This window comes from Chrysemys picta, unplaced genomic scaffold, assembly GCF_011386835.1.
Source record: "Chrysemys picta bellii isolate R12L10 unplaced genomic scaffold, ASM1138683v2 scaf124, whole genome shotgun sequence".
In the NCBI taxonomy this organism is placed as follows: domain Eukaryota; kingdom Metazoa; phylum Chordata; order Testudines; family Emydidae; genus Chrysemys; species Chrysemys picta.
Window position 1 is genome coordinate 12,639 of NW_027052831.1, and position 27,382 is coordinate 40,020.

At 51.6% G+C, this 27,382-nt stretch overlaps 1 protein-coding gene across 4 annotated transcripts in view; it reads right to left on the minus strand.

The window, feature by feature from the left end:
- The window catches only part of LOC135978113 (uncharacterized), a 78,781-nt gene that overhangs the window by 12,598 nt on the left and 38,801 nt on the right, over positions 1-27,382 (minus strand). For all 4 annotated transcript variants that reach the window (XM_065579161.1, XM_065579160.1, XM_065579158.1 and 1 more), the window contains 8 exons: positions 26,263-26,355; positions 21,562-21,654; positions 20,071-20,163; positions 6,796-6,888; positions 5,305-5,397; positions 3,415-3,507; positions 1,912-2,004; positions 403-492 (listed from right to left, as the gene is read on the minus strand). In XM_065579161.1, coding sequence (XP_065435233.1) covers positions 403-492; positions 1,912-2,004; positions 3,415-3,507; positions 5,305-5,397; positions 6,796-6,888; positions 20,071-20,163; positions 21,562-21,654; positions 26,263-26,355 — 741 coding nt within the window. The remainder of the gene's footprint in view (positions 1-402; positions 493-1,911; positions 2,005-3,414; positions 3,508-5,304; positions 5,398-6,795; positions 6,889-20,070; positions 20,164-21,561; positions 21,655-26,262; positions 26,356-27,382) is intronic.

Sequence of the window (27,382 nt, forward strand, 5' to 3'; positions counted from 1 at the left end):
GAAGGCAGCATCACCACCAGCAGTAGCGCAGAAGTAAGGATGGCAATACCATACCAAGCCACTGCTGGCGACAGCATTGCCTTTAGAGCTGGGTGGCTGGAAAGCAGTGGCTGTTGGAAGGGTGCTCAGATCTTTAGGCAGCACCATTGCCATCAACAACACAGAAGAAAGGGTGGCACCGGTATGGTATGATATGGTAACATGACCCACAGGATCTGGGTCCTGCTGCAGGACTCTATCCCTTCCCTTTTTTCTCTCTCCATTTTTCCACGTCCTTTGGCTTTGCACCCTGGGCAGCTGCCCCCTCACACATCCCTGGTTACAGCCCTGATTGATACAACTGTGTTGAGAACTGAAAGAAAAAAATATTTCAGAGAAAAAAATAGAGATATTTTCTTGTACCTAATAAATTTCCTGGTTGTTTTCTTTGGGTTTCATCATCCATCTTTTTGTCCGTTTCCTTTTTTTCATCAACCGCCTCATTCTCACATGCTTTAGAAAAAGACGACCACATCATTGCTTTATCACTTTTAATAGTCAGGGTGCTGAAGGCCAGCCCTCTTACCCCGCTCCCCCACCTTACCCCATCACTAGTGCTGGGAGCAGGGCTTATGTCCGGTAGGGGGAGACCCGGATGGGGTAAGGAGGCTGAGGCTGGGGCCACTGCTGGGGCTGGCACGGGGACAGGAGCGGAGCCCTGGATATAGATGAAAGATTTGACCGTGGGCGTGGGGTCATCAGCGAAGCCCTGGACCCGGACGCAGCATCCAGGATCTGACGTTCTGGGCTGCGAGTGGCGCCATGGTTAAAACCTTGTGGGGCTGCAGCACGCCCCACACCCTTAGTTCCCACCCTTATTTATGACCATATCTTCTTCTGACCTTGTGAGATTAACTCAAACACTAATTATGCTTATTGCCTCAACAATAACTGATGGTCATTGTGTGAAGTGTTGACGGTAATGTGTCACACAAGCAGCAGCACAACTCTCCAGAGACGTTCCTCTGGTAGCTTAATCATGTGTGAGTGGAGGCAAAGTACTGAGCTACTGCTGTTTGAATCTCTGATGCTCATGAAAGAGCTTTCAAAATGGATACCAGTGCAATAACCAGGCATTTTAGCACTCGAGGTGAGCGATGATATTTGTGCCCCCTGCTAGAGCCCTGCATAGGATTATATTTTTATTCCACCTCCCCTCCTGCCCCACAATACCCACTCTCATTCCACCCATTCCAGCATCCTTTGTTGAATTTTTATCCTGCTGCCGCTGTTATGGCTGCTGGTCTTATAGGATAGCTAGAATCCCAGCAAGTCCTGCAGCGGTACTAGCATAACCTGGGTCCTGCAGAAACAATGGCCATAATAGTGGAAAGACGACAATAAGTCATCAACAATGTGGCAGTGAGTGGGAGTGGGTATTGCGGGGGCGATACAGGAGTGGGATTAAACAAATAAAAATCCCATGCTGCAGACTACATGAATGCCCAGCTTTGAAGGCAGCATCACCAACAGCAGCAGCACAGAAGTAAGGGTGGCTTGGTATGGTATTGCCATCCTTACTTCTGCGCTGCTGCTGACGACAGCGCTGCCTTTAGAGCTGGGTGGCTGAAAAGCAGTGGCTGTTGGAAGGGTGCGCAGATCTTTAGGCAGCACCATTGCCATCAACAACACAGAAGAAAGGGTGGCACCGGTATGGTATGATATGGTAACATGACCCACAGGATCTGGGTCCTGCTGCAGGACTCTACCCCTTCCCTTTTTTCTCTCTCCATTTTTCCACGTCCTTTGGCTTTGCACCCTGGGCAGCTGCCCCCTCACACATCCCTGGTTACAGCCCTGATTAATACAACTGTGTTGAGAACTGAAAGAAAAAAATATTTCAGAGAAAAAAATAGAGATATTTTCTTGTACCTAATAAATTTCCTGGTTGTTTTCTTTGGGTTTCATCATCCATCTTTTTGTCCGTTTCCTTTTTTTCATCAACCGCCTCATTCTCACTTGCAACTGATTTAGAAAAAGACGACCACATCATTGCTCTATCACTTTTAATAGTCAGGGTGCTGAAGGCCAGCCCTCTTACCTCGCTTCCCCACCTTACCCCATCACTAGTGCTGGGAGCAGGGCCTTATGTCCGGTAGGGGGAGACCCGGATGGGGTAAGGAGGCTGAGGCTGGGGCCACTGTTGGGGCTGGCACGGGGACAGGAGTAGAGCCCTGGGTATGGATGAAAGATTTGACCGTGGGCTTGGGGTCATCAGCGAAGCCCTGGACCCGGACCCAGCATCCAGGATCTGACGTTCTGGGCTGCGAGTGGCGCCATGGTTAAAACCTTGTGGGGCTGCAGCACGCCCCACACCCTTAGTTCCCACCCTTATTTATGACCATATCTTCTTCTGACCTTGTGAGATTAACTCAAACACTAATTATGCTTATTGCCTCAACAATAACTGATGGTCACTGTGTGAAGTGTTGACAGTAATGTGTCACACAAGCAGCAGCACAACTCTCCAGAGACGTTCCTCTGGAAGATTAATGATGTGTGAGTGGAGGCAGAGTGTTGAGCGACTGCTGTTTGAACCTCTGATGCTCATGAAAGAGCAATATGTATATCAGTGCCATAACTAGGCATTTTATCACCCAGGGTGAGTGATGATATTTGTGCCCCCTGCAAGAGCTCTGCATAGGATTATATCTTTATTCCAAGTCCACTCCTACCCCACAATAGCCTCTCACGCTCCACCCACTCCCACATTGTTTGTTGAATTTTTATCCTGCTGCCACTGTTATGGCTGTGGGTCTTGTGGGACGTGTAGAATACCAGCAAGTTCTGCAGTGGGACTAGCATATTGTGGGTCCTGCAAAACCAAGGGCCATAATAGTGGGAAGAAGACAATAATTCATCAACAATGTGGGAGTGGGTATTGCGGGGATGATACAGGAGTGGGATTAAGTAAATAGAAATCCCATTCTACAGACTACATGAATGCCCAGCTTTGAAGGCAGAGTCACCACCAGCAGCAGCACAGAAGTAAGAGTGGCTTGGTATGGTATTGTCATCCTTACTTCTGCGCTGCTGCTGGTGACAGCACTGTCTTCAGAGCTGGATGGCTAGAAAGAAGTGCCTGTTGGAAGGGTGCTCAGCTCTGAAGACCGCACGATTTCCAGCAGTAACACGGAAGAGAGGGTGTCACGGGTATGGAATGATATGGTAACATGACCCACAGGATCCCGATCCCGCTGCAGGCCTTTACCCCCTTCCCTTTTTTCTCTGTCCATTTTTCCACCTCCTGTGGCTTTACACCCTGGGCAGCTGCCCCCTCAACCAACCCTGGTTACAGCCCTGATGGATACAAGTGTATTGAGAATTATAAAGAAAACATATTTCAGAGAAAAAAATAGAGATATTTTCTTGTACCTAATACATTTTCTGGTTCTTTTCCACAGGTTACATCATCCATCTTTGTGTCCGTTTCCTTTTTCTCAGCAGCCGGCCCATTCTCACTTGCACCTGATTTAGAAAAAGATGACCACACTGTTGCTCTATCACTTTTAATAGTGGGGGTGCTGAAAGCGAGCCCTCTTACCCCTCTCACCCCACTCCCCCAGAGTTAGTGCCCCGAGCAGGGCCTTGTCTCTGGGAGGGGGAGACCCAGATCGGGTAAGGAGGCTGAGGCTCGGGCCATTTTGGGGTCTGGTGTGGGGCCAGGAGCAGAACCCTGGGTGTGGATGACAGATTTGACCATGGGCGTGGGGCCATTAGCAAAGACCTGGGCATGGACCCAGCATCCAGGACCCCATGTTCGGGGTCGGGAGTGGAGCCTTGGGTCAAACCTCGTGGGGCTGAAGCACCCCCCACAGCCATAGTTCCTGCACCTATGTACGACCATATCTTCTTCTGACCTGTGAGATTATCACAAACATTAATTATGCTTATCGCCTCAACAATAACTGATGGTCACTGTGTGAAGTGTTTACGCTAATGTGTCACCCTGTAGCGGGGCAGTAACCCCGCTCCTGCCCTGAGGGGTTAAAACCGCCCTTGGAGAGGGCTGTGGTTGGGGAAACCTGGGCTGATCGGGGAAGTAACCACAGCTGGGCCGTGCCCCAGTCAGGCCGCAGCTGGCCCTATAAAAAGGCTGTGAGCCAGGAGCTCGGGAGACTCTCTCTAGACTTTGAGAGGGAGGGACCAGGCTGCAGGGAGCTGAGGGAAGGTACCTGCAGTGGAGCAGGGCAGGGGGAAGGCCAAGGGAGCTTCGGCCTGGAAACCTCCCAGGCTGCTGCCTAGTGGAAGTCCAAACAGGTACGCGGGTTGCAGGGGACAGCCCAAGGCTAGGCAGAGGCAGCAGGTCCAAATCCAACCTTCCCTACGATGAGTGGCGTATGCTGCAGTCTGTCCCAGGGAGCTGGGGCAGGTTGATGACTGTCAGTAGCCTAAGACTGAGGCAAGGTGGGGATAGGGGGTGGGGGTTCCCCGTGGAGGGGAGACCCCGAGACTGAGGGCTGTACTGCCATGGGGCAGAACCCCAGTGGAAAGGGGCACCAGAGTCCAGGGAGGGACATGGGGGCCCAGCGGTACTGAGACACCGGCTGACAGAGGGTGCTCCGGAGGCTGGAAGCTATTTTCTTGTACCTTGTCATAAACAGATAGTTAAGGGTTAATGACTCTTTTACCTATAAAGGGTTAAGAAGTTCACCTAGCCTAGCTGACACCTGACCAGAGGAACCAATGGGAGGACAAGATGGTTCAAAGGGAAGGAGGGAAGTTCCCTTTATCTAGTCAGTTTTCACTTTGGACCGGAGTGGGAAAGCTCCAGAATTCAGCCTCTTATTAAGTAGTGAGTATTAGTGAAGGAAATAAATAGGTTTATGTTTATTTCTTTGTAACTTGTCTTGTGCAATTAGAGGAATAGTCAAATTGGGTATTTGGGTATTTTTGTGTGTCTGTGTGTGTAACTAAGTTTTTGCCCAGGGGAACATCCTCTGTATTTGGAATCTCTTGTCTGTGAGAGCAGCTGGTATGCTAATCTCTCCCAGAGGGTTTTCTTTTTCTTTTCTTTTCTTTAATTAAAAGCCTTTTTCTTAATACCTGATTGATTTTTCCTTGTTTTCTAGATCCAAGGGGGTTGGATCTGTGTTCACCAGGAAATTGGTGAAGTCTCTCAAGGCTACCCAGGGAAGGGAATTAGTCCTTGGGAGTGGTGGCAGCCAGACCAGATCTAAGCTGTTAACTGAGCTTAGAGCTTCTCATGCAGGTCCCCCACATCTGTACCCTAAAGTTCAGAGTGGGCAAGGAACCTTGACATACCTAATACATTTTCTGGCTCTTTTCTGTGGGCTTCATCATCCATCTTTGTGTCCGTTTCCTTTTTCTCACCAGCCGGCTCATTCTCACTTGCACCTGATTTAGAAAAGTACAACCACAGTGCTGCTCAATCACTTTTAATAGTGGGGGTGCTGAAAGCCAGCCCTCTTACTCCCTTGCCCCTCTTCCCCCAACGCTAGTGCCGGGAGCAGGGCCTTGTATCCGGGAGAGGGAGACCCGGATGGGGTAAGGAGGCTGAGGCTGGGGCCACTATTGGAGCTGACATGGGGACAGAAGCGGAGTCCTGGATGTGGATGAAACATTAGACCGTGGGCATTGGGCTGTCAGTGAAGACGTGGCATGGACTCAGCATCTGGGACCCCACATTCGGGGCCGCGACTGGAGCCATGGGTAAAACCACATGAGGCTACAGCACCCCCTACACCCTTAGGTCCCGCACCTATGTACAATCCTATCTACTTGTGACTTTATCTCAAACACTATTTATGCTTATTACCTCAACATTAACTGATGGTCACTGTATGAAGTGTTGATGCTAATCTGTCACACAAGCAGCAGCACAACTCTCCAGAGACGTTCCTCTGGAAGATTAATGATTTGTGAGCGGAGGCAAAGTGCTGAGCTACTGCTGTTTGAATTTCTTATGCTCATGAAAGAGCAATATGTATATCAGTGCCATAACTAGGCATTTTAGCACCCAAGGTGAGCGATGATATTTGTGCTTCCTGCGAGAGCACTGCATAGGATTATGTTTATTCCACCTCGCATCCTGCCCCACAATACCCACTCCCACTCCACCCACTCCAGCATTGTTTGTTGAATTTTTATCCTGCTGCCACTGTTATGGCTGTGGGTCTTGCAGGACGTGTAGAATACCAGCAAGTTCTGCAGTGGGACTAGCATATTGTGGGTCCTGCAAAACCAAGGGCCATAATAGTGGGAAGAAGACAATAATTCATCAACAATGTGGGAGTGGGTATTGCGGGGATGATACAGGAGTGGGATTAAGTAAATAGAAATCCCATTCTACAGACTACATGAATGCCCAGCTTTGAAGGCAGAGTCACCACCAGCAGCAGCACAGAAGTAAGAGTGGCTTGGTATGGTATTGTCATCCTTACTTCTGCGCTGCTGCTGGTGACAGCACTGTCTTCAGAGCTGGATGGCTAGAAAGAAGTGCCTGTTGGAAGGGTGCTCAGCTCTGAAGACAGCACGATTTCCAGCAGTAACACGGAAGAGAGGGTGTCACGGGTATGGAATGATATGGTAACATGACCCACAGGATCCCGATCCCGCTGCAGGCCTTTACCCCCTTCCCTTTTTTCTCTGTCCATTTTTCCACCTCCTGTGGCTTTACACCCTGGGCAGCTGCCCCCTCAACCAACCCTGGTTACAGCCCTGATGGATACAAGTGTATTGAGAATTATAAAGAAAACATATTTCAGAGAAAAAAATAGAGATATTTTCTTGTACCTAATACATTTTCTGGTTCTTTTCCACAGGTTACATCATCCATCTTTGTGTCCGTTTCCTTTTTCTCAGCAGCCGGCCCATTCTCACTTGCACCTGATTTAGAAAAAGATGACCACACTGTTGCTCTATCACTTTTAATAGTGGGGGTGCTGAAAGCGAGCCCTCTTACCCCTCTCACCCCATTCCCCCAGAGCTAGTGCCCCGAGCAGGGCCTTGTCTCTGGGAGGGGGAGACCCAGATCGGGTAAGGAGGCTGAGGCTCGGGCCATTTTGGGGTCTGGTGTGGGGCCAGGAGCAGAACCCTGGGTGTGGATGACAGATTTGACCATGGGCGTGGGGCCATTAGCAAAGACCTGGGCATGGACCCAGCATCCAGGACCCCATGTTCGGGGTCGGGAGTGGAGCCTTGGGTCAAACCTCGTGGGGCTGAAGCACCCCCCACACCCATAGTTCCTGCACCTATGTACGACCATATCTTCTTCTGACCTGTGAGATTATCACAAACATTAATTATGCTTATCGCCTCAACAATAACTGATGGTCACTGTGTGAAGTGTTTACGCTAATGTGTCACCCTGTAGCGGGGCAGTAACCCCGCTCCTGCCCTGAGGGGTTAAAACCGCCCTTGGAGAGGGCTGTGGTTGGGGAAACCTGGGCTGATCGGGGAAGTAACCACAGCTGGGCCGTGCCCCAGTCAGGCCGCAGCTGGCCCTATAAAAAGGCTGTGAGCCAGGAGCTCGGGAGACTCTCTCTCTAGACTTTGAGAGGGAGGAACCAGGCTGCAGGGAGCTGAGGGAAGGTACCTGCAGTGGAGCAGGGCAGGGGGAAGGCCAAGGGAGCTTCGGCCTGGAAACCTCCCAGGCTGCTGCCTAGTGGAAGTCCAAACAGGTACGCGGGTTGCAGGGGACAGCCCAAGGCTAGGCAGAGGCAGCAGGTCCAAATCCAACCTTCCCTACGATGAGTGGCGTATGCTGCAGTCTGTCCCAGGGAGCTGGGGCAGGTTGATGACTGTCAGTAGCCTAAGACTGAGGCAAGGTGGGGATAGGGGGTGGGGGTTCCCCGTGGAGGGGAGACCCCGAGACTGAGGGCTGTACTGCCATGGGGCAGAACCCCAGTGGAAAGGGGCACCAGAGTCCAGGGAGGGACATGGGGGCCCAGCGGTACTGAGACACCGGCTGACAGAGGGTGCTCCAGAGGCTGGAAGCTAATTCCCTAGGACACCAGCAGGAGGCGCCGCAGCGGTGAGTCTCGCATCACTACAAGTGGTGGAGAATGCAGGGAATTGCGGTCCGCCCCTTATACAAGGGACAAGACAGAATAGCGGGACTATTGCCCAGACGTAAAGACAAGGGGACAATGGATCCCAGGTACACTGGGGGTTATTATGTGGAGACCCCAGGTTCCATCCCAGGCTGGGCCCCAGGGTCAGCGCCCCAGAGGAAGGAGAGAGACGACCTGCAGGTGATCCGGGAGGCCCAACAGGGAATATGGGAGGTCCAGTGGGGCCTCCATGAACAATTGGGCTGGCTGGTGGAGGGACAGCAGGCCCTAACCTAACTCCTTCAGCTGGAGTTCCGAGGTGACAGCGGAGGGCCTGAGCAGCGGAGCGCCAAGGCCAGGAGGCCTGTGGCAGGGCGCAGGGCTTGCTACACCTGCCGACAGATAGGACATTTAAAATGGGACTTCCCAATTGGGGTGGGGGCAGGGCGCCGCATCCCAAGCTGGGACCAGGACAGGTCTCAAAGCCAGTCTGCCGGGTGAAAGAACCCAGGCGACTGCTGACCTGTTGGGCCTGTGGGCGACAGGGCCACATGCCGTGGACATGCCCAGGCCCGACGTGGAAGGTGTAGATCAGTCCCGGCAAGGGGACGGAACCCCAAAGGGAACATGGGAAGCCCCAGAAAGCACGGAGGTGGGTTGCCTGCTGGAGCTGCCAGGTACCCTGACATATTCGGAGGCACTTCCCCCTCAGGGGAACTGAGTGGAGGCCAGAGGAGGTGCCTGTGCATCTGGAAGGGCCAGAATAGGAGAAGGCAGTAGCCGGGACAGAGGGGACCCCAAAGGAGGTCGAGATCCAAACCATCGCAGGGCAACTTTCCAGTAAGGAAACCCAGATAGAGTGGGCTCGGCAAGAGGCTGAGGCCCAGCTGTGCCACGTACAAAGGACTAAAAGAACCCAGACTCTGAAGGAAGAGGGCCTGGGAGACTTGGGCCTGCATGAGCAGCTGGAGATGGTGGAATAAGCCTGTCGGACGGCTGAGGCAGGGCTCCAAAAACATGCCAGGAGCAGGAAGATCTGTCCTGAAAGCTAAAAGACTCTGAAGAAAGATGAGAGCGGCTGGTGGGACATCTCCGGGCAGCACAGGTTAGAGAACCCCCCCTTCCCACAGGCGTGGGATTTTGAGGGGAGGATATAGCAGGACAGTAACCCCACTCCCTGAAGGGTTAAAATAGCCCTTGGAGAGGGCCATGGTTGGGGAAACCTGGGTTGATCGTGGAAGTAACCACAGCTGGGCCGCGCCCCAATCAGGCTGCAGCTGGCCCTATAAAAAGGCTGTGAACTAGACCCTCAGTAGACTCTCTCTCCAACTTTGAGAGGGAGGAACCTGGCTGCAGGGAGCTGAGGGAAGGTACCTGGAGTGGAGCAGGGCTGGGGGAAGGCCAAGGGAGCTGGGTAGCTCTGGCCTGGAAACGCCCCAGGCTGCGGCCTAGTGGAAGTCCAAACAGGTAATAGAGTTCCAGGGGACAGCAGAGGCAGCAGGTAAAAATCCAACCTTGCCTATGATGAGTGGCGTATACTGCAGTCTGCCCCAGGGAGTGGGGTCTTGTTGGTGACTGGCAGTAGCTTATGATTGAGCTGAGATGGGGGTGGGGGTTCCCCCTGGAGGGGAGACCCAGAGACTGAGGGTTGTACTGCCAGGGGGGAAACACCCCAGTGGAAAGGGGCACCGGAGTCCAGGGAAGGACATGGGGGCCCAGCAGTAGCGAGACACCGGCTGACAGAGGGTGCTCCGGAGGGTGGATGCTAATTCCCTGAGAAACCAGCAGGAGGTGCCGCAGCGGTGAATCTCACATTGCTACAGTCACCCAAGCAGCAGCACAATGTTCCAGGGACGTTCCTCTGGAAGGTTAATGATGTGTGAGTGGAGGCAGAGTGCTGAGATACTGCTGTTTGAATTTCTTATGCTCATGAAAGAGCTTGCAAAATGGATACCAGTGCCATAACTAGTCATTTTAGCACTCGAGGTGAGCAATCATATCAGTGCCCCCTGCTAGAGCCCTGTATAGGATTATATAGTTATTCCAGCTCCCATCCTGCCCCACAATACCCACTCTGACTCCACCCACTCCCGCGTTGTTTGTTGAATTTTTATCCTGCTGCCACTGTTATAATTGCAGTTCTTGTGGGACGTGTGGAATCCCAGGGCATTCTGAAGCAGTACTAGCATACCGTGGGTCCTGAGAACCAACGGACATAATAGTGGGAAGAAGACAATAATTCATCAACAATGTGGGAGTGAGTGGGAGTGGGTACTGCGGGGGTGATACAGGAGTGGGATTAAAGAAGTAAAATCCCATTCTGCAGATTACATGAATGCCCAGCTTTGAAGGCAGAGTCACCACCAGCAGCAGCACAGAAGTAAGGGTGGTTTGGTATGGTATTGTCCTTCTTACTTCTGCGCCACTGCTGGCAACAGCTCTGCCTTCAGAGCTGGGTGGCTGGAAAGCAGTGGCTGTTGGAAGGGTGCTCAGCTCTGAAGGCAGCACCATTGCCAGCAGGAACACAGAAGAAAGGGTTGCACTGGTATGGTATGATATTGTAAGCAGAGTCAGGATGAGCTCTACCCTGACATCTGGTGGTGAATTATGGCGAGTGTGGAAAAGAACTCTAGGGGCTGATCTTGTTTGCATAGGCACACCCACTCGCCTGGCAGGAAACAACAGCAACTCAAAGTGGTTACTTTGGCTGGTGTGGGATCCCCAGTTTCTCTGTTATTGGGGCAGGAAGAATAAAGTTTTGTTACCCTGATTCTGTGAATCAAGGCCAGTGGAACTGGTGTATGACAGAAGGACTGAGTGAGTCATTCACCATTACCTAAGTAGCATTTGCTTGTCAAGGGGCATGGGTTACAAAACCCAGTGAATTGAGAGAGGATGGGGACAGGTATTGGTACCTGGTGGTGTGGGTCCCTTTTGTGGGCCTGAAACACCAATTGCACCTCCTCCTCTCTCCACTGTTGAATGTCAGAGCTAACTTTGATTCCCTTAGGAGTCTAGTTACAGACTGTTGAGCTGAGTTCACTTTGGGCCAATAGTGCACCAGCACTGGGGCTCCCCTACTAAGAACTGAAATCACTAAGAGCTGAAATCACAAAAGAGCTAAAGCTATTTAAGAGCTGAGATCACTGAGGCTGTGTTAACTAGTGGGGGAGCCTGAAGCTATATTGCTAAGCTAACTTAGCTTAGCGGAGGTGAGCGGAGCGGCTGGAGGAGCAGCTAGCAGAGCCTTGTGGGAGCTGCCCAAGGGACGACTGGAGCGGAGCGGCGCGGCTCACAGGTCGGTGAGCGGAGCGGAGCGGCGCGGCTCACAGGTCGGTGAGCGGAGCGGAGCGGCGCGGCTCACAGGTCGGTGAGCGGAGCGGAGCGGCGCGGCTGCCAGAGCAGTTCGTGGGACGGCAGGAGTGGGACTGCGGGTGGAATGGAGCAGTTCGTGGTGAAGGCTGCGGTGGAACCCCACGGAGAAGCAGCCGGTTGGCCTCGGATCACGTAAGGTGCCCCTTAACACCCTGCTCACCCCCCCCCCCTTTGAACTCTGGGGCTGCACTGATCATGGACAGAGGCTTTGGGGGGTTGTCGGACTTTTGTGATTCTTGGGTTGCTGGACCCAAGAGACTTTGGGATTGGTGGACTTTTGGGACTTTGGTGATTCTTGGGTCGCTGGTTTCAAGAACCAATGGGAGAGGACACGGCCCAATTTGCTGGCGTGGGTCTTCGCTCATGGTTTGGTCTAAGAACTCTAGTTCTGGTGTTTTTCCAATTTAATGCTGATGTTGTTTACCTCATGTTATTAAACATTTTCTGTTACACTCAGACTCCGTGCTTGCGAGAGGGGAAGTATTGCCTCTTAGAGGCGCCCAGGGGGTGGTATGTAATTGTCCCAGGTCACTGGGTGGGGGCTCGAGCCGGTTTTGCATTGCGTTATTGAAACGGAACCCCTAGATACAGAACCCGGCCCTTGTTGCTGCCAACTTAGATGGGCAGAAGGGTTACATTTTTGGGGGCTCGTCCGGGATCCCCTGGGTCAGTACCCCTCGCAAGCACCTGTTGAGTGTTCCCCTGCATTGGGAAACAATTGTGGTTATATTTTGAGGAAACTGCTGTTTGTATAATGGCTAATATGTCGGGTTTGTTGGGCCCTGGCCCTGCAGCCTCTAGCTCAGGGGCCACAGCCTCAGCCAATGATTGGGCAAAAGCACTGGGGCAAATATTGGAAAAGATTGTGTTGTCCCATGCTAGGTCAAACTCTTGTCGTGAGTTAAGGTTATTTGCTGGGGCAGAGGAGTTCGAACCCTGGTTGGAGCATACCACTGAAATGCTGCAGGAGTGGGCCGTACCTGATGCAGAAAAGCGAAGATGTCTGATAGAGAGCCTTAGTGGCCCAGCATTAGATGTGATTCGCACCCTGAAGCTCATTGACCCTGGGGTCAGTGTGAAGGACTGCCTAGAGGCCCTTGATCATACCTTTGGGAGTGTAGAGGGCCCTGAAGACAGTTACTGTAAGTTCCTTAATTCCCGACAGCAAATTGGCGAGAAGATTTCAGCCTATATACAGAGGCTGGAAAGACTGCTTCAGAGAGCTGTCATGAGGGGTGCAGTGACTGCTGAACAGATGGATCGGACCAGACTGGCTCAAATTGTAAGAGGAGCTCAATATCAGAACTCGATTCTACTCCATCTCCGGCTAAGAGAACGACGGGAACATCCCCCAAGCTATTCCCAGCTGATAAAGGAGGTCAGAGAAGAGGAAGAAAGGCAGGCTGCCAGCGAGTTTTGGGAAGCCCAAACATTGGAGCCAGCCGGCACAACACCACTGCAAATGACCAGTGTACTGATAGTGAGCACCACAGAGGAACTTGCCCAACAAGTGCAGGTCCTGACAGAACGGATAGCTGAACTGCAAAGCACCATTGACCAAGCTAAGACTTCCGGGAATAAGGAGCCTCTGACCGTGGCGATGGAGAAGTCAGCATTTAGAGCCACCATCCCATCTGGGCGAAGAGGGAAAGGACAATTCTTCTGCTACCGATGTGGTCAGGATGGACACAGTGCTGCCAAGTGCCATAATGAAGAAAACCCCTCCTTAGTGTATGGAAAGCTGAGGATCAGTTGGGAGAGATCCGGTAGCTGCCAGAGAGTCCGGGGACGGGGACCACCCAGGCCTGCAGGATTTGAAGATTCCCCCAGAAAAGACTGTCCAGCTGGGATCCCCGCAGGACTGATAGGGCCTCGAGCAGAGGTCATGGTGAAGATTGAAGGGGTGGAGTGTAAAGCCGTGCTTGACACTGGATCTCAAGTGACTATTATATTTCAGTCATTCTACCAACAAATGCTTAGGCACCTGCCTATACAGCCACTGACTGGCATTGGTCTGTGTGGCCTCAGCATGGATGAATACCCCTACCAAGGGTATGTCATAGTGCACCTGGAATTCCCAGAGGAGGTTGCTGGGGTAAGAGAAGAGGTGGACACAGCTGCATTAATATGCCCTGACCCTAAAGGGACCTCTGATGTGTCTGTGCTGATAGGGACCAACTCCAGTCTCTTCAAGGTGCTCGCGGATTACTGCAGACGACGGGCTGGGGACCAGTACCTGAATACCCTGATGATCCATACGCTTTGTGCTGAAGCCTATAGGAAGATTGAGGGTGCTAAAAAGGAGACATCTGAGCTACCGATTGGGGCGCTGAAGTACATGGGCACAACCCCGTTAGTAGTGCCTGCAAGGACGGAGCAAGAAGTGCTTGTCATGAGTACTCAGCTGAAAGGCAGTAAAGGGGCATTAGCAATGGTGGAGCAGCCAGTTGAAGGAGAGCTCCCGGAAGGAGTGCTGGTCCCCAGTGGAGTCATAACCCTACCTGCTGAAGCCCAGGAAAAGGTGACTATACTGATTGCTAATGAAACAAGTCGAGATGTTGTTGTGAAGCAAGGACAAAAGATAGCGGATCTCTTTGAGCCTGAATCAATTGTAAAACCCCAGTGTGAGACTCAAGTTCCGCCAATAGACCCTGCAAAGTTTGACTTTGGAGATTCACCGTTGTCCGAGGAGTGGAAAGATCGCCTGAGGAGGAAACTTTGTGAAAGATCCAAGGTGTTCTCATTGCATGAGTGGGATGTGGGATGTGCAAAAGGAGTAGAGCACAACATCAGACTACATGACTCTCGACCTTTCAGGGAGAGATCTAGGAGGATTGCCCTCTCCGAGATGGAAGATGTGCGACAACATCTTCAGGAGCTGGCTGCGAATGGCATCATTACAGAGTCCCGCAGCCCATATGCCTCACCCATTGTGGTGGTCCGTAAAAAGAATGGGAAAATCCGGATGTGTATTGACTACCGCACCCTAAACCGCCGTACTGTGGTTGACCAGTACACAATGCCCCGAGTCCAAGATGCCTTAGACTGTTTGCTGGGAAGCCAGTGGTTCTCTGTGTTGGATCTTCGGAGTGGATACTACCAGATCCCTCTGGGTGAAGCAGATAAGGAGAAGACAGCCTTCATCTGCCCATTAGGGTTTTATCAGTTTGAACGCATGCCCCAAGGGATCTCTGGAGCACCTGCCACATTTCAACGTCTTATGGAGAAAGTTGTGGGAGACATGAATTTACTGCAAGTGTTAGTTTATTTGGATGACCTGATAGTGTTTGGAAGAACCTTGGAGGAGCATGAAGAAAGACTTCTTAAAGTGCTTGATAGGTTAGAGGATTATGGTTTGAAGCTTTCAATTGACAAATGCCAGTTCTGCAGGACCTCAGTGAAGTATGTGGGTCACATCGTGTCCCAAGAGGGTGTGAGTACTGATCCCGATAAAATAGAAGCCCTCACTACATGGCCATGTCCAAGTAACTACAGAGAACTCAAGACCTTTCTTGGGTTTAGTGGCTACTATCGAAGATTTGTGAAAAACTATGCTACGATTGTAAAACCTCTGAATGATCTTACCAGGGGATACCAGTCCAGCAGGAACAAATCTAAGACCAAGAATAAGGGAAGGTCCCCAAAGCCTCCTGTGCAGAGACACTATGGCCCCTTCGAACCCTTTGGGCCACGGTGGGATGAGAGATGTGAAAGGGCTTTTCGAGAAATCATTACTTGCCTAACTCATGCTCCAGTCCTAGTCTTTGCTGACCCAAGCAAGCCATTTATCCTGCATACTGATGCCAGTTTGGAGGGTCTGGGAGCAGTACTGTACCAGGAAGTGGAAGGAAGACGTAAACCTGTAGCCTTTGCCAGCCGAGGACTGTCTGATAGTGAAACTCGCTATCCCACCCACAAGCTGGAGTTCTTGGCCTTGAAATGGGCCATCACTGAGAAATTTAGAGACTACTTATATGGTGCTCAGTTCCAGGTGTGGACAGACAACAACCCACTGACCTATGTGTTAACAAGTGCTAAGCTGGATGCTACAGGGCAAAGATGGGTGGCCGCTTTGGCTAGCTATGACTTCAGCATTCAATACCGATCAGGGAGAAGCAATGTAGATGCGGATGCATTGTCCAGGCGTCCACAGGCACCAGGAGTTGCTGTGATACCCACAGATGGAGTGAGGGCTATTTGCAGTGTGAGTCGCCGGGAGCCAGAGTCCCATGAGAGTCTTCATGGATGTGCTGCAGAAGCTTTGGGCCTGCCCCCTGAATGCGTGCCTTCTGCTTCAGTGAACTATATTGCGTTGGACCAATCTCCTTTGCCCATGCTCAATGCGGCTGACTGGCAGGAAGCCCAGCTGCAAGATATTGGCATTCGTGATACACTACTTGCCAAAAGGGAGGGGCGAAGCCCAGCTGTGGTTGTCCCACCTAACCCGGAGGGTAAACTACTATTGAGAGAATGGACCAAACTAAAACTGATTCAGGGAGTGCTACATCGAGTGACCACAGACCCTTTACAAAAGCAACGAGCACAGCTAGTGCTGCCAAAAGAGTACAGAGCCCTGGCCATGAGGGCCCTGCATGATGACTTTGGACATTTAGGGATGGAGAGGACCCTGGAACTTCTTCGTAGTAGATTCTATTGGCCCCGGATGGCTGAAGATGTTCGTAGGAAATGTGAGACTTGCGCTCGATGTGTTCAAAGGAAAACTCTGCCCACGAGGGCTGCATATCTCAAGAACATCACCAGCACCAAACCTTTGGAACTGGTATGCATCGATTTCTTGTCTTTAGAAGTAGACAAGAGGAATATTGGGAACATTTTAGTAGTGACTGACCATTATACACGATATGCGCAGGCATATCCCACGCGTGATCAGAGGGCCACCACTGTTGCTCGAGTACTGTGGGAGAAATATTTTTCAGTTTATGGATTTCCAGCCCGGATACACTCGGATCAGGGGCGGGACTTTGAGAGTCATCTTCTGAAGGAGGTGCTGAGGATAGCGGGAATTAAGAAGTCTAGAACAACGCCTTATCACCCGCAAGGTGATCCTCAGCCAGAGAGGTTCAACCGAACCCTATTAGATATGTTGGGGACTTTGCGACCAGAGCAGAAAGCAACCTGGAGCCAACATGTTGCATATCTGGTGCACGCCTACAATGCCACAAAGAATGATGCTACAGGAGTCACCCCATATCTCTTAATGTTTGGACGAGAACCAAGATTACCCATAGACCTGTGCTTTGGTGTATCAGAGGATGGAGATAGCTATGAAACTCATCAGCAATATGTATCCCGACTGAGAGAAAAGCTGCGGGATGCTTATCACTTAGCTACATCTGCGGCTCGGAAGAACGCCGACCGCAACAAACATCGATATGATGCTAGGGTACGTCTGCAAGAACTCCAGCCAGGGGACAGAGTTCTGCTGCGAAATTTGGGTATTGCTGGCAAACACAAGATAGCCGACAGATGGAAGGCAATACCTTACTTGGTGATGGAAAAGCTAGGAGACCTGCCGGTCTACAAGATCAAACCTGAAGAGGGTCCAGGGCAGACAAAGACAGTGCATAGAAACCTTTTGCTCCCTGTGGGGGAATTGGTAGGCACCCCGTATGAGATGGGCCACAACAGGGCAACTGGGCAGAACGAAGGTGCTGGACCAAAGCCGCCCTCCAACGTGGACAGCCAGCCCCCTGCAGCTAACCTACCCCCATGCAGCACATCCGAGAGTGAGTCTGAGGAGGAAGACACAACCATGGTGTATCCTGGGATGGAGACAAGATTTCAGTCTCGATCAGCTGAATCAAAAGAGAGCTCTTCTTCTTCCGCCCTAAACCCCATGGCAGAAGTATTTAGGCCCATTCCTGACACCCCTGAGCGACTGGTGGGACCCCCATGTGATGACACACCCAGGTTATTGGATAGTGGAGACATACAGGTGGAGGATGTCCTGGGCACCTTGGACCCTCCACTGTTAGAACTAGAAATGCAGGGGCCTATGCCAGTAGCCGAGGGACCCTCAAAGGAAACCTCTCCATCCATCGTTCAAGAGGCTGTCCCACGCACCACGGCAACAGAGATTCTCAATAGACGAGACAGGGTAATAAGACCAGTAAAACGGTTGACTTATGATGCACCTGGGGTAACTAGTGAGGAACCAATATGTTTAGCACACAGGCTTGTGGAAGCTAAAGTGGGCTATCTGAGGCCCTTTGGAGGGAACCAGTGAGTTGTTATAATAGGGAGTGTGATTTGTCGGGACGACAAATTTTCGGCTGGGGGGAGGATGTAAGCAGAGTCAGGATGAGCTCTACCCTGACATCTGGTGGTGAATTATGGCGAGTGTGGAAAAGAACTCTAGGGGCTGATCTTGTTTGCATAGGCACACCCACTCGCCTGGCAGGAAACAACAGCAACTCAAAGTGGTTACTTTGGCTGGTGTGGGATCCCCAGTTTCTCTGTTATTGGGGCAGGAAGAATAAAGTTTTGTTACCCTGATTCTGTGAATCAAGGCCAGTGGAACTGGTGTATGACAGAAGGACTGAGTGAGTCATTCACCATTACCTAAGTAGCATTTGCTTGTCAAGGGGCATGGGTTACAAAACCCAGTGAATTGAGAGAGGATGGGGACAGGTATTGGTACCTGGTGGTGTGGGTCCCTTTTGTGGGCCTGAAACACCAATTGCACCTCCTCCTCTCTCCACTGTTGAATGTCAGAGCTAACTTTGATTCCCTTAGGAGTCTAGTTACAGACTGCTGAGCTGAGTTCACTTTGGGCCAATAGTGCACCAGCACTGGGGCTCCCCTACTAAGAACTGAAATCACTAAGAGCTGAAATCACAAAAGAGCTAAAGCTATTTAAGAGCTGAGATCACTGAGGCTGTGTTAACTAGTGGGGGAGCCTGAAGCTATATTGCTAAGCTAACTTAGCTTAGCGGAGGTGAGCGGAGCGGCTGGAGGAGCAGCTAGCAGAGCCTTGTGGGAGCTGCCCAAGGGACGACTGGAGCGGAGCGGCGCGGCTCACAGGTCGGTGAGCGGAGCGGAGCGGCGCGGCTCACAGGTCGGTGAGCGGAGCGGAGCGGCGCGGCTCACAGGTCGGTGAGCGGAGCGGAGCGGCGCGGCTGCCAGAGCAGTTCGTGGGACGGCAGGAGTGGGACTGCGGGTGGAATGGAGCTGTCGTGGTGAAGGCTGCGGTGGAACCCCACGGAGAAGCAGCCGGTTGGCCTCGGATCACGTAAGGTGCCCCTTAACACCCTACTCACCCCCCCCCTTTGAACTCTGGGGCTGCACTGATCATGGACAGAGGCTTTGGGGGGTTGTCGGACTTTTGTGATTCTTGGGTTGCTGGACCCAAGAGACTTTGGGATTGGTGGACTTTTGGGACTTTGGTGATTCTTGGGTCGCTGGTTTCAAGAACCAATGGGAGAGGACACGGCCCAATTTGCTGGCGTGGGTCTTCGCTCATGGTTTGGTCTAAGAACTCTAGTTCTGGTGTTTTTCCAATTTAATGCTGATGTTGTTTACCTCATGTTATTAAACATTTTCTGTTACACTCAGACTCCGTGCTTGCGAGAGGGGAAGTATTGCCTCTTAGAGGCGCCCAGGGGGTGGTATGTAATTGTCCCAGGTCACTGGGTGGGGGCTCGAGCCGGTTTTGCATTGCGTTATTGAAACGGAACCCCTAGATACAGAACCCGGCCCTTGTTGCTGCCAACTTAGATGGGCAGAAGGGTTACAATATGATAACATGACCAACAGGATCCTGGTTCCGCTGCAGGACTCTATCCCTTCCCTTTTTTCTCTGTCCATTTTTCCACCTCCTTTGGCTTTGCACCCTGGGCAGCTGCCCCCTCAACCAACCCTGGTTACAGCCCTGATGGATACAACTGTGTTGAGAATTGGAAGAAAAACATATTTCAGAGGAAAAAATAGAGATATTTTCTTGTACCTTGTCATAAACAGATAGTTAAGGGTTAATGACTCTTTTACCTATAAAGGGTTAAGAAGTTCACCTAGCCTAGCTGACACCTGACCAGAGGAACCAATGGGAGGACAAGATGGTTCAAAGGGAAGGAGGGAAGTTCCCTTTATCTAGTCAGTTTTCACTTTGGACCGGAGTGGGAAAGCTCCAGAATTCAGCCTCTTATTAAGTAGTGAGTATTAGTGAAGGAAATAAATAGGTTTATGTTTATTTCTTTGTAACTTGTCTTGTGCAATTAGAGGAATAGTCAAATTGGGTATTTGGGTATTTTTTTGTGTGTGTGTGTGTAACTAAGTTTTTGCCCAGGGGAACATCCTCTGTATTTGGAATCTCTTGTCTGTGAGAGCAGCTGGTATGCTAATCTCTCCCAGAGGGTTTTCTTTTTCTTTTCTTTTCTTTAATTAAAAGCCTTTTTCTTAATACCTGATTGATTTTTCCTTGTTTTCTAGATCCAAGGGGGTTGGATCTGTGTTCACCAGGAAATTGGTGAAGTCTCTCAAGGCTACCCAGGGAAGGGAATTAGTCCTTGGGAGTGGTGGCAGCCAGACCAGATCTAAGCTGTTAACTGAGCTTAGAGCTTCTCATGCAGGTCCCCCACATCTGTACCCTAAAGTTCAGAGTGGGCAAGGAACCTTGACATACCTAATACATTTTCTGGTTCTTTTCTGTGGGCTTCATCATCCATCTTTGTGTCCGTTTCCTTTTTCTCACCAGCCGGCTCATTCTCACTTGCACCTGATTTAGAAAAGTACAACCACAGTGCTGCTCAATCACTTTTAATAGTGGGGGTGCTGAAAGCCAGCCCTCTTACTCCCTTGCCCCTCTTCCCCCAACGCTAGTGCCGGGAGCAGGGCCTTGTATCCGGGAGAGGGAGACCCGGATGGGGTAAGGAGGCTGAGGCTGGGGCCACTATTGGAGCTGACATGGGGACAGAAGCGGAGTCCTGGATGTGGATGAAACATTAGACCGTGGGCATTGGGCTGTCAGTGAAGACGTGGCATGGACTCAGCATCTGGGACCCCACATTCGGGGCCGCGACTGGAGCCATGGGTAAAACCACATGAGGCTACAGCACCCCCTACACCCTTAGGTCCCGCACCTATGTACAATCCTATCTACTTGTGACTTTATCTCAAACACTATTTATGCTTATTACCTCAACATTAACTGATGGTCACTGTATGAAGTGTTGATGCTAATCTGTCACACAAGCAGCAGCACAACTCTCCAGAGACGTTCCTCTGGAAGATTAATGATTTGTGAGCGGAGGCAAAGTGCTGAGCTACTGCTGTTTGAATTTCTTATGCTCATGAAAGAGCAATATGTATATCAGTGCCAGAACTAGGCATTTTAGCACCCAAGGTGAGCGATGATATTTGTGCTTCCTGCGAGAGCCCTGCATAGGATTCTGTTTGTTCCACCTCGCATCCTGCCCCACAATACCCACTCCCACTCCACCCACTCCAGCATTGTTTGTTGAATTTTTATCCTGCTGCCACTGTTATGGCTGTGGGTCTTGCAGGACGTGTAGAATACCAGCAAGTTCTGCAGTGGGACTAGCATATTGTGGGTCCTGCAAAACCAAGGGCCATAATAGTGGGAAGAAGACAATAATTCATCAACAATGTGGGAGTGGGTATTGCGGGGATGATACAGGAGTGGGATTAAGTAAATAGAAATCCCATTCTACAGACTACATGAATGCCCAGCTTTGAAGGCAGAGTCACCACCAGCAGCAGCACAGAAGTAAGAGTGGCTTGGTATGGTATTGTCATCCTTACTTCTGCGCTGCTGCTGGTGACAGCACTGTCTTCAGAGCTGGATGGCTAGAAAGAAGTGCCTGTTGGAAGGGTGCTCAGCTCTGAAGACAGCACGATTTCCAGCAGTAACACGGAAGAGAGGGTGTCACGGGTATGGAATGATATGGTAACATGACCCACAGGATCCCGATCCCGCTGCAGGCCTTTACCCCCTTCCCTTTTTTCTCTGTCCATTTTTCCACCTCCTGTGGCTTTACACCCTGGGCAGCTGCCCCCTCAACCAACCCTGGTTACAGCCCTGATGGATACAAGTGTATTGAGAATTATAAAGAAAACATATTTCAGAGAAAAAAATAGAGATATTTTCTTGTACCTAATACATTTTCTGGTTCTTTTCCACAGGTTACATCATCCATCTTTGTGTCCGTTTCCTTTTTCTCAGCAGCCGGCCCATTCTCACTTGCACCTGATTTAGAAAAAGATGACCACACTGTTGCTCTATCACTTTTAATAGTGGGGGTGCTGAAAGCGAGCCCTCTTACCCCTCTCACCCCATTCCCCCAGAGCTAGTGCCCCGAGCAGGGCCTTGTCTCTGGGAGGGGGAGACCCAGATCGGGTAAGGAGGCTGAGGCTCGGGCCATTTTGGGGTCTGGTGTGGGGCCAGGAGCAGAACCCTGGGTGTGGATGACAGATTTGACCATGGGCGTGGGGCCATTAGCAAAGACCTGGGCATGGACCCAGCATCCAGGACCCCATGTTCGGGGTCGGGAGTGGAGCCTTGGGTCAAACCTCGTGGGGCTGAAGCACCCCCCACACCCATAGTTCCTGCACCTATGTACGACCATATCTTCTTCTGACCTGTGAGATTATCACAAACATTAATTATGCTTATCGCCTCAACAATAACTGATGGTCACTGTGTGAAGTGTTTACGCTAATGTGTCACCCTGTAGCGGGGCAGTAACCCCGCTCCTGCCCTGAGGGGTTAAAAACCGCCCTTGGAGAGGGCTGTGGTTGGGGAAACCTGGGCTGATCGGGGAAGTAACCACAGCTGGGCCGTGCCCCAGTCAGGCCGCAGCTGGCCCTATAAAAAGGCTGTGAGCCAGGAGCTCGGGAGACTCTCTCTCTAGACTTTGAGAGGGAGGAACCAGGCTGCAGGGAGCTGAGGGAAGGTACCTGCAGTGGAGCAGGGCAGGGGGAAGGCCAAGGGAGCTTCGGCCTGGAAACCTCCCAGGCTGCTGCCTAGTGGAAGTCCAAACAGGTACGCGGGTTGCAGGGGACAGCCCAAGGCTAGGCAGAGGCAGCAGGTCCAAATCCAACCTTCCCTACGATGAGTGGCGTATGCTGCAGTCTGTCCCAGGGAGCTGGGGCAGGTTGATGACTGTCAGTAGCCTAAGACTGAGGCAAGGTGGGGATAGGGGGTGGGGGTTCCCCGTGGAGGGGAGACCCCGAGACTGAGGGCTGTACTGCCATGGGGCAGAACCCCAGTGGAAAGGGGCACCAGAGTCCAGGGAGGGACATGGGGGCCCAGCGGTACTGAGACACCGGCTGACAGAGGGTGCTCCGGAGGCTGGAAGCTAATTCCCTGGGACACCAGCAGGAGGCGCCGCAGCGGTGAGTCTCGCATCACTACAAGTGGTGGAGAATGCAGGGAATTGCGGTCCGCCCCTTATACAAGGGACAAGACAGAATAGCGGGACTATTGCCCAGACGTAAAGACAAGGGGACAATGGATCCCAGGTACACTGGGGGTTATTATGTGGAGACCCCAGGTTCCATCCCAGGCTGGGCCCCAGGGTCAGCGCCCCAGAGGAAGGAGAGAGACGACCTGCAGGTGATCCGGGAGGCCCAACAGGGAATATGGGAGGTCCAGTGGGGCCTCCATGAACAATTGGGCTGGCTGGTGGAGGGACAGCAGGCCCTAACCTAACTCCTTCAGCTGGAGTTCCGAGGTGACAGCGGAGGGCCTGAGCAGCGGAGCGCCAAGGCCAGGAGGCCTGTGGCAGGGCGCAGGGCTTGCTACACCTGCCGACAGATAGGACATTTAAAATGGGACTTCCCAATTGGGGTGGGGGCAGGGCGCCGCATCCCAAGCTGGGACCAGGACAGGTCTCAAAGCCAGTCTGCCGGGTGAAAGAACCCAGGCGACTGCTGACCTGTTGGGCCTGTGGGCGACAGGGCCACATGCCGTGGACATGCCCAGGCCCGACGTGGAAGGTGTAGATCAGTCCCGGCAAGGGGACGGAACCCCAAAGGGAACATGGGAAGCCCCAGAAAGCACGGAGGTGGGTTGCCTGCTGGAGTTGCCAGGTACCCTGACATATTCGGAGGCACTTCCCCCTCAGGGGAACTGAGTGGAGGACAGAGGAGTGCCTGTGCATCTGGAAGGGCCAGAATAGGAGAAGGCAGTAGCCGGGACAGAGGGGACCCCAAAGGAGGTCGAGATCCAAACCATCGCAGGGCAACTTTCCAGTAAGGAAACCCAGATAGAGTGGGCTCGGCAAGAGGCTGAGGCCCAGCTGTGCCACGTACAAAGGACTAAAAGAACCCAGACTCTGAAGGAAGAGGGCCTGGGAGACTTGGGCCTGCGTGAGCAGCTGGAGATGGTGGAATAAGCCTGTCGGACGGCTGAGGCAGGGCTCCAAAAACATGCCAGCAGCAGGAAGATCTGTCCTGAAAGCTAAAAGACTCTGAAGAAAGATGAGAGCGGCTGGTGGGACATCTCCGGGCAGCACAGGTTAGAGAACCCCCCTTCCCACAGGCGTGGGATTTTGAGGGGGGGATATAGCAGGACAGTAACCCCACTCCCTGAAGGGTTAAAATAGCCCTTGGAGAGGGCCATGGTTGGGGAAACCTGGGTTGATCGTGGAAGTAACCACAGCTGGGCCGCTCCCCAATCAGGCTGCAGCTGGCCCTATAAAAAGGCTGTGAACTAGACCCTCAGTAGACTCTCTCTCTAACTTTGAGAGGGAGGAACCTGGCTGCAGGGAGCTGAGGGAAGGTACCTGGAGTGGAGCAGGGCTGGGGGAAGGCCAAGGGAGCTGGGTAGCTCTGGCCTGGAAACGCCCCAGGCTGCGGCCTAGTGGAAGTCCAAACAGGTAATAGAGTTCCAGGGGACAGCAGAGGCAGCAGGTAAAAATCCAACCTTGCCTATGATGAGTGGCGTATACTGCAGTCCGCCCCAGGGAGTGGGGTCTTGTTGGTGACTGGCAGTAGCTTATGATTGAGCTGAGATGGGGGTGGGGGTTCCCCCTGGAGGGGAGACCCAGAGACTGAGGGTTGTACTGCCAGGGGGGAAACACCCCAGTGGAAAGGGGCACCGGAGTCCAGGGAAGGACATGGGGGCCCAGCAGTAGCGAGACACCGGCTGACAGAGGGTGCTCCGGAGGGTGGATGCTAATTCCCTGAGAAACCAGCAGGAGGTGCCGCAGCGGTGAATCTCACATTGCTACAGTCACCCAAGCAGCAGCACAATGTTCCAGGGACGTTCCTCTGGAAGGTTAATGATGTGTGAGTGGAGGCAGAGTGCTGAGATACTGCTGTTTGAATTTCTTATGCTCATGAAAGAGCTTGCAAAATGGATACCAGTGCCATAACTAGTCATTTTAGCACTCGAGGTGAGCAATCATATCAGTGCCCCCTGCTAGAGCCCTGTATAGGATTATATAGTTATTCCAGCTCCCATCCTGCCCCACAATACCCACTCTGACTCCACCCACTCCCGCGTTGTTTGTTGAATTTTTATCCTGCTGCCACTGTTATAATTGCAGTTCTTGTGGGACGTGTGGAATCCCAGGGCATTCTGAAGCAGTACTAGCATACTGTGGGTCCTGAGAACCAACGGACATAATTGTTGATGAATTATTGTCTTCTTCCCACTATGTGGGAGTGAGTGGGAGTGGGTACTGCGGGGGTGATACAGGAGTGGGATTAAAGAAGTAAAATCCCATTCTGCAGATTACATGAATGCCCAGCTTTGAAGGCAGAGTCACCACCAGCAGCAGCACAGAAGTAAGGGTGGTTTGGTATGGTATTGCCATTCTTACTTCTGCGCCACTGCTGGCAACAGCTCTGCCTTCAGAGCTGGGTGGCTGAAAAGCAGTGGCTGTTGGAAGGGTGCTCAGCTCTGAAGGCAGCACCATTGCCAGCAGGAACACAGAAGAAAGGGTTGCACTGGTATGGTATGATATGATAACATGACCCACAGGATCCTGGTTCCGCTGCAGGACTCTATCCCTTCCCTTTTTTCTCTGTCCATTTTTCCACCTCCTTTGGCTTTGCACCCTGGGAAGCTGCCCCCTCAACCAACCCTGGTTACAGCCCTGATGGATACAACTGTGTTGAGAATTGGAAGAAAAACATATTTCAGAGGAAAAAATAGAGATATTTTCTTGTACCTTGTCATAAACAGATAGTTAAGGGTTAATGACTCTTTTACCTATAAAGGGTTAAGAAGTTCACCTAGCCTAGCTGACACCTGACCAGAGGAACCAATGGGAGGACAAGATGGTTCAAAGGGAAGGAGGGAAGTTCCCTTTATCTAGTCAGTTTTCACTTTGGACCGGAGTGGGAAAGCTCCAGAATTCAGCCTCTTATTAAGTAGTGAGTATTAGTGAAGGAAATAAATAGGTTTATGTTTATTTCTTTGTAACTTGTCTTGTGCAATTAGAGGAATAGTCAAATTGGGTATTTGGGTATTTTTGTGTGTGTGTGTGTGTGTAACTAAGTTTTTGCCCAGGGGAACATCCTCTGTATTTGGAATCTCTTGTCTGTGAGAGCAGCTGGTATGCTAATCTCTCCCAGAGGGTTTTCTTTTTCTTTTCTTTTCTTTAATTAAAAGCCTTTTTCTTAATACCTGATTGATTTTTCCTTGTTTTCTAGATCCAAGGGGGTTGGATCTGTGTTCACCAGGAAATTGGTGAAGTCTCTCAAGGCTACCCAGGGAAGGGAATTAGTCCTTGGGAGTGGTGGCAGCCAGACCAGATCTAAGCTGTTAACTGAGCTTAGAGCTTCTCATGCAGGTCCCCCACATCTGTACCCTAAAGTTCAGAGTGGGCAAGGAACCTTGACATACCTAATACATTTTCTGGTTCTTTTCTGTGGGCTTCATCATCCATCTTTGTGTCCGTTTCCTTTTTCTCACCAGCCGGCTCATTCTCACTTGCACCTGATTTAGAAAAGTACAACCACAGTGCTGCTCAATCACTTTTAATAGTGGGGGTGCTGAAAGCCAGCCCTCTTACTCCCTTGCCCCTCTTCCCCCAACGCTAGTGCCGGGAGCAGGGCCTTGTATCCGGGAGAGGGAGACCCGGATGGGGTAAGGAGGCTGAGGCTGGGGCCACTATTGGAGCTGACATGGGGACAGAAGCGGAGTCCTGGATGTGGATGAAACATTAGACCGTGGGCATTGGGCTGTCAGTGAAGACGTGGCATGGACTCAGCATCTGGGACCCCACATTCGGGGCCGCGACTGGAGCCATGGGTAAAACCACATGAGGCTACAGCACCCCCTACACCCTTAGGTCCCGCACCTATGTACAATCCTATCTACTTCTGACCTTGTGACTTTATCTCAAACACTATTTATGCTTATTACCTCAACATTAACTGATGGTCACTGTATGAAGTGTTGATGCTAATCTGTCACACAAGCAGCAGCACAACTCTCCAGAGACGTTCCTCTGGAAGATTAATGATTTGTGAGCGGAGGCAAAGTGCTGAGCTACTGCTGTTTGAATTTCTTATGCTCATGAAAGAGCAATATGTATATCAGTGCCATAACTAGGCATTTTAGCACCCAAGGTGAGCGATGATATTTGTGCTTCCTGCGAGAGCCCTGCATAGGATTCTGTTTGTTCCACCTCGCATCCTGCCCCACAATACCCACTCCCACTCCACCCACTCCAGCATTGTTTGTTGAATTTTTATCCTGCTGCCACTGTTATGGCTGTGGGTCTTGTGGGACGTGTAGAATACCAGCAAGTTCTGCAGTGGGACTAGCATATTGTGGGTCCTGCAAAACCAAGGGCCATAATAGTGGGAAGAAGACAATAATTCATCAACAATGTGGGAGTGGGTATTGCGGGGATGATACAGGAGTGGGATTAAGTAAATAGAAATCCCATTCTACAGACTACATGAATGCCCAGCTTTGAAGGCAGAGTCACCACCAGCAGCAGCACAGAAGTAAGAGT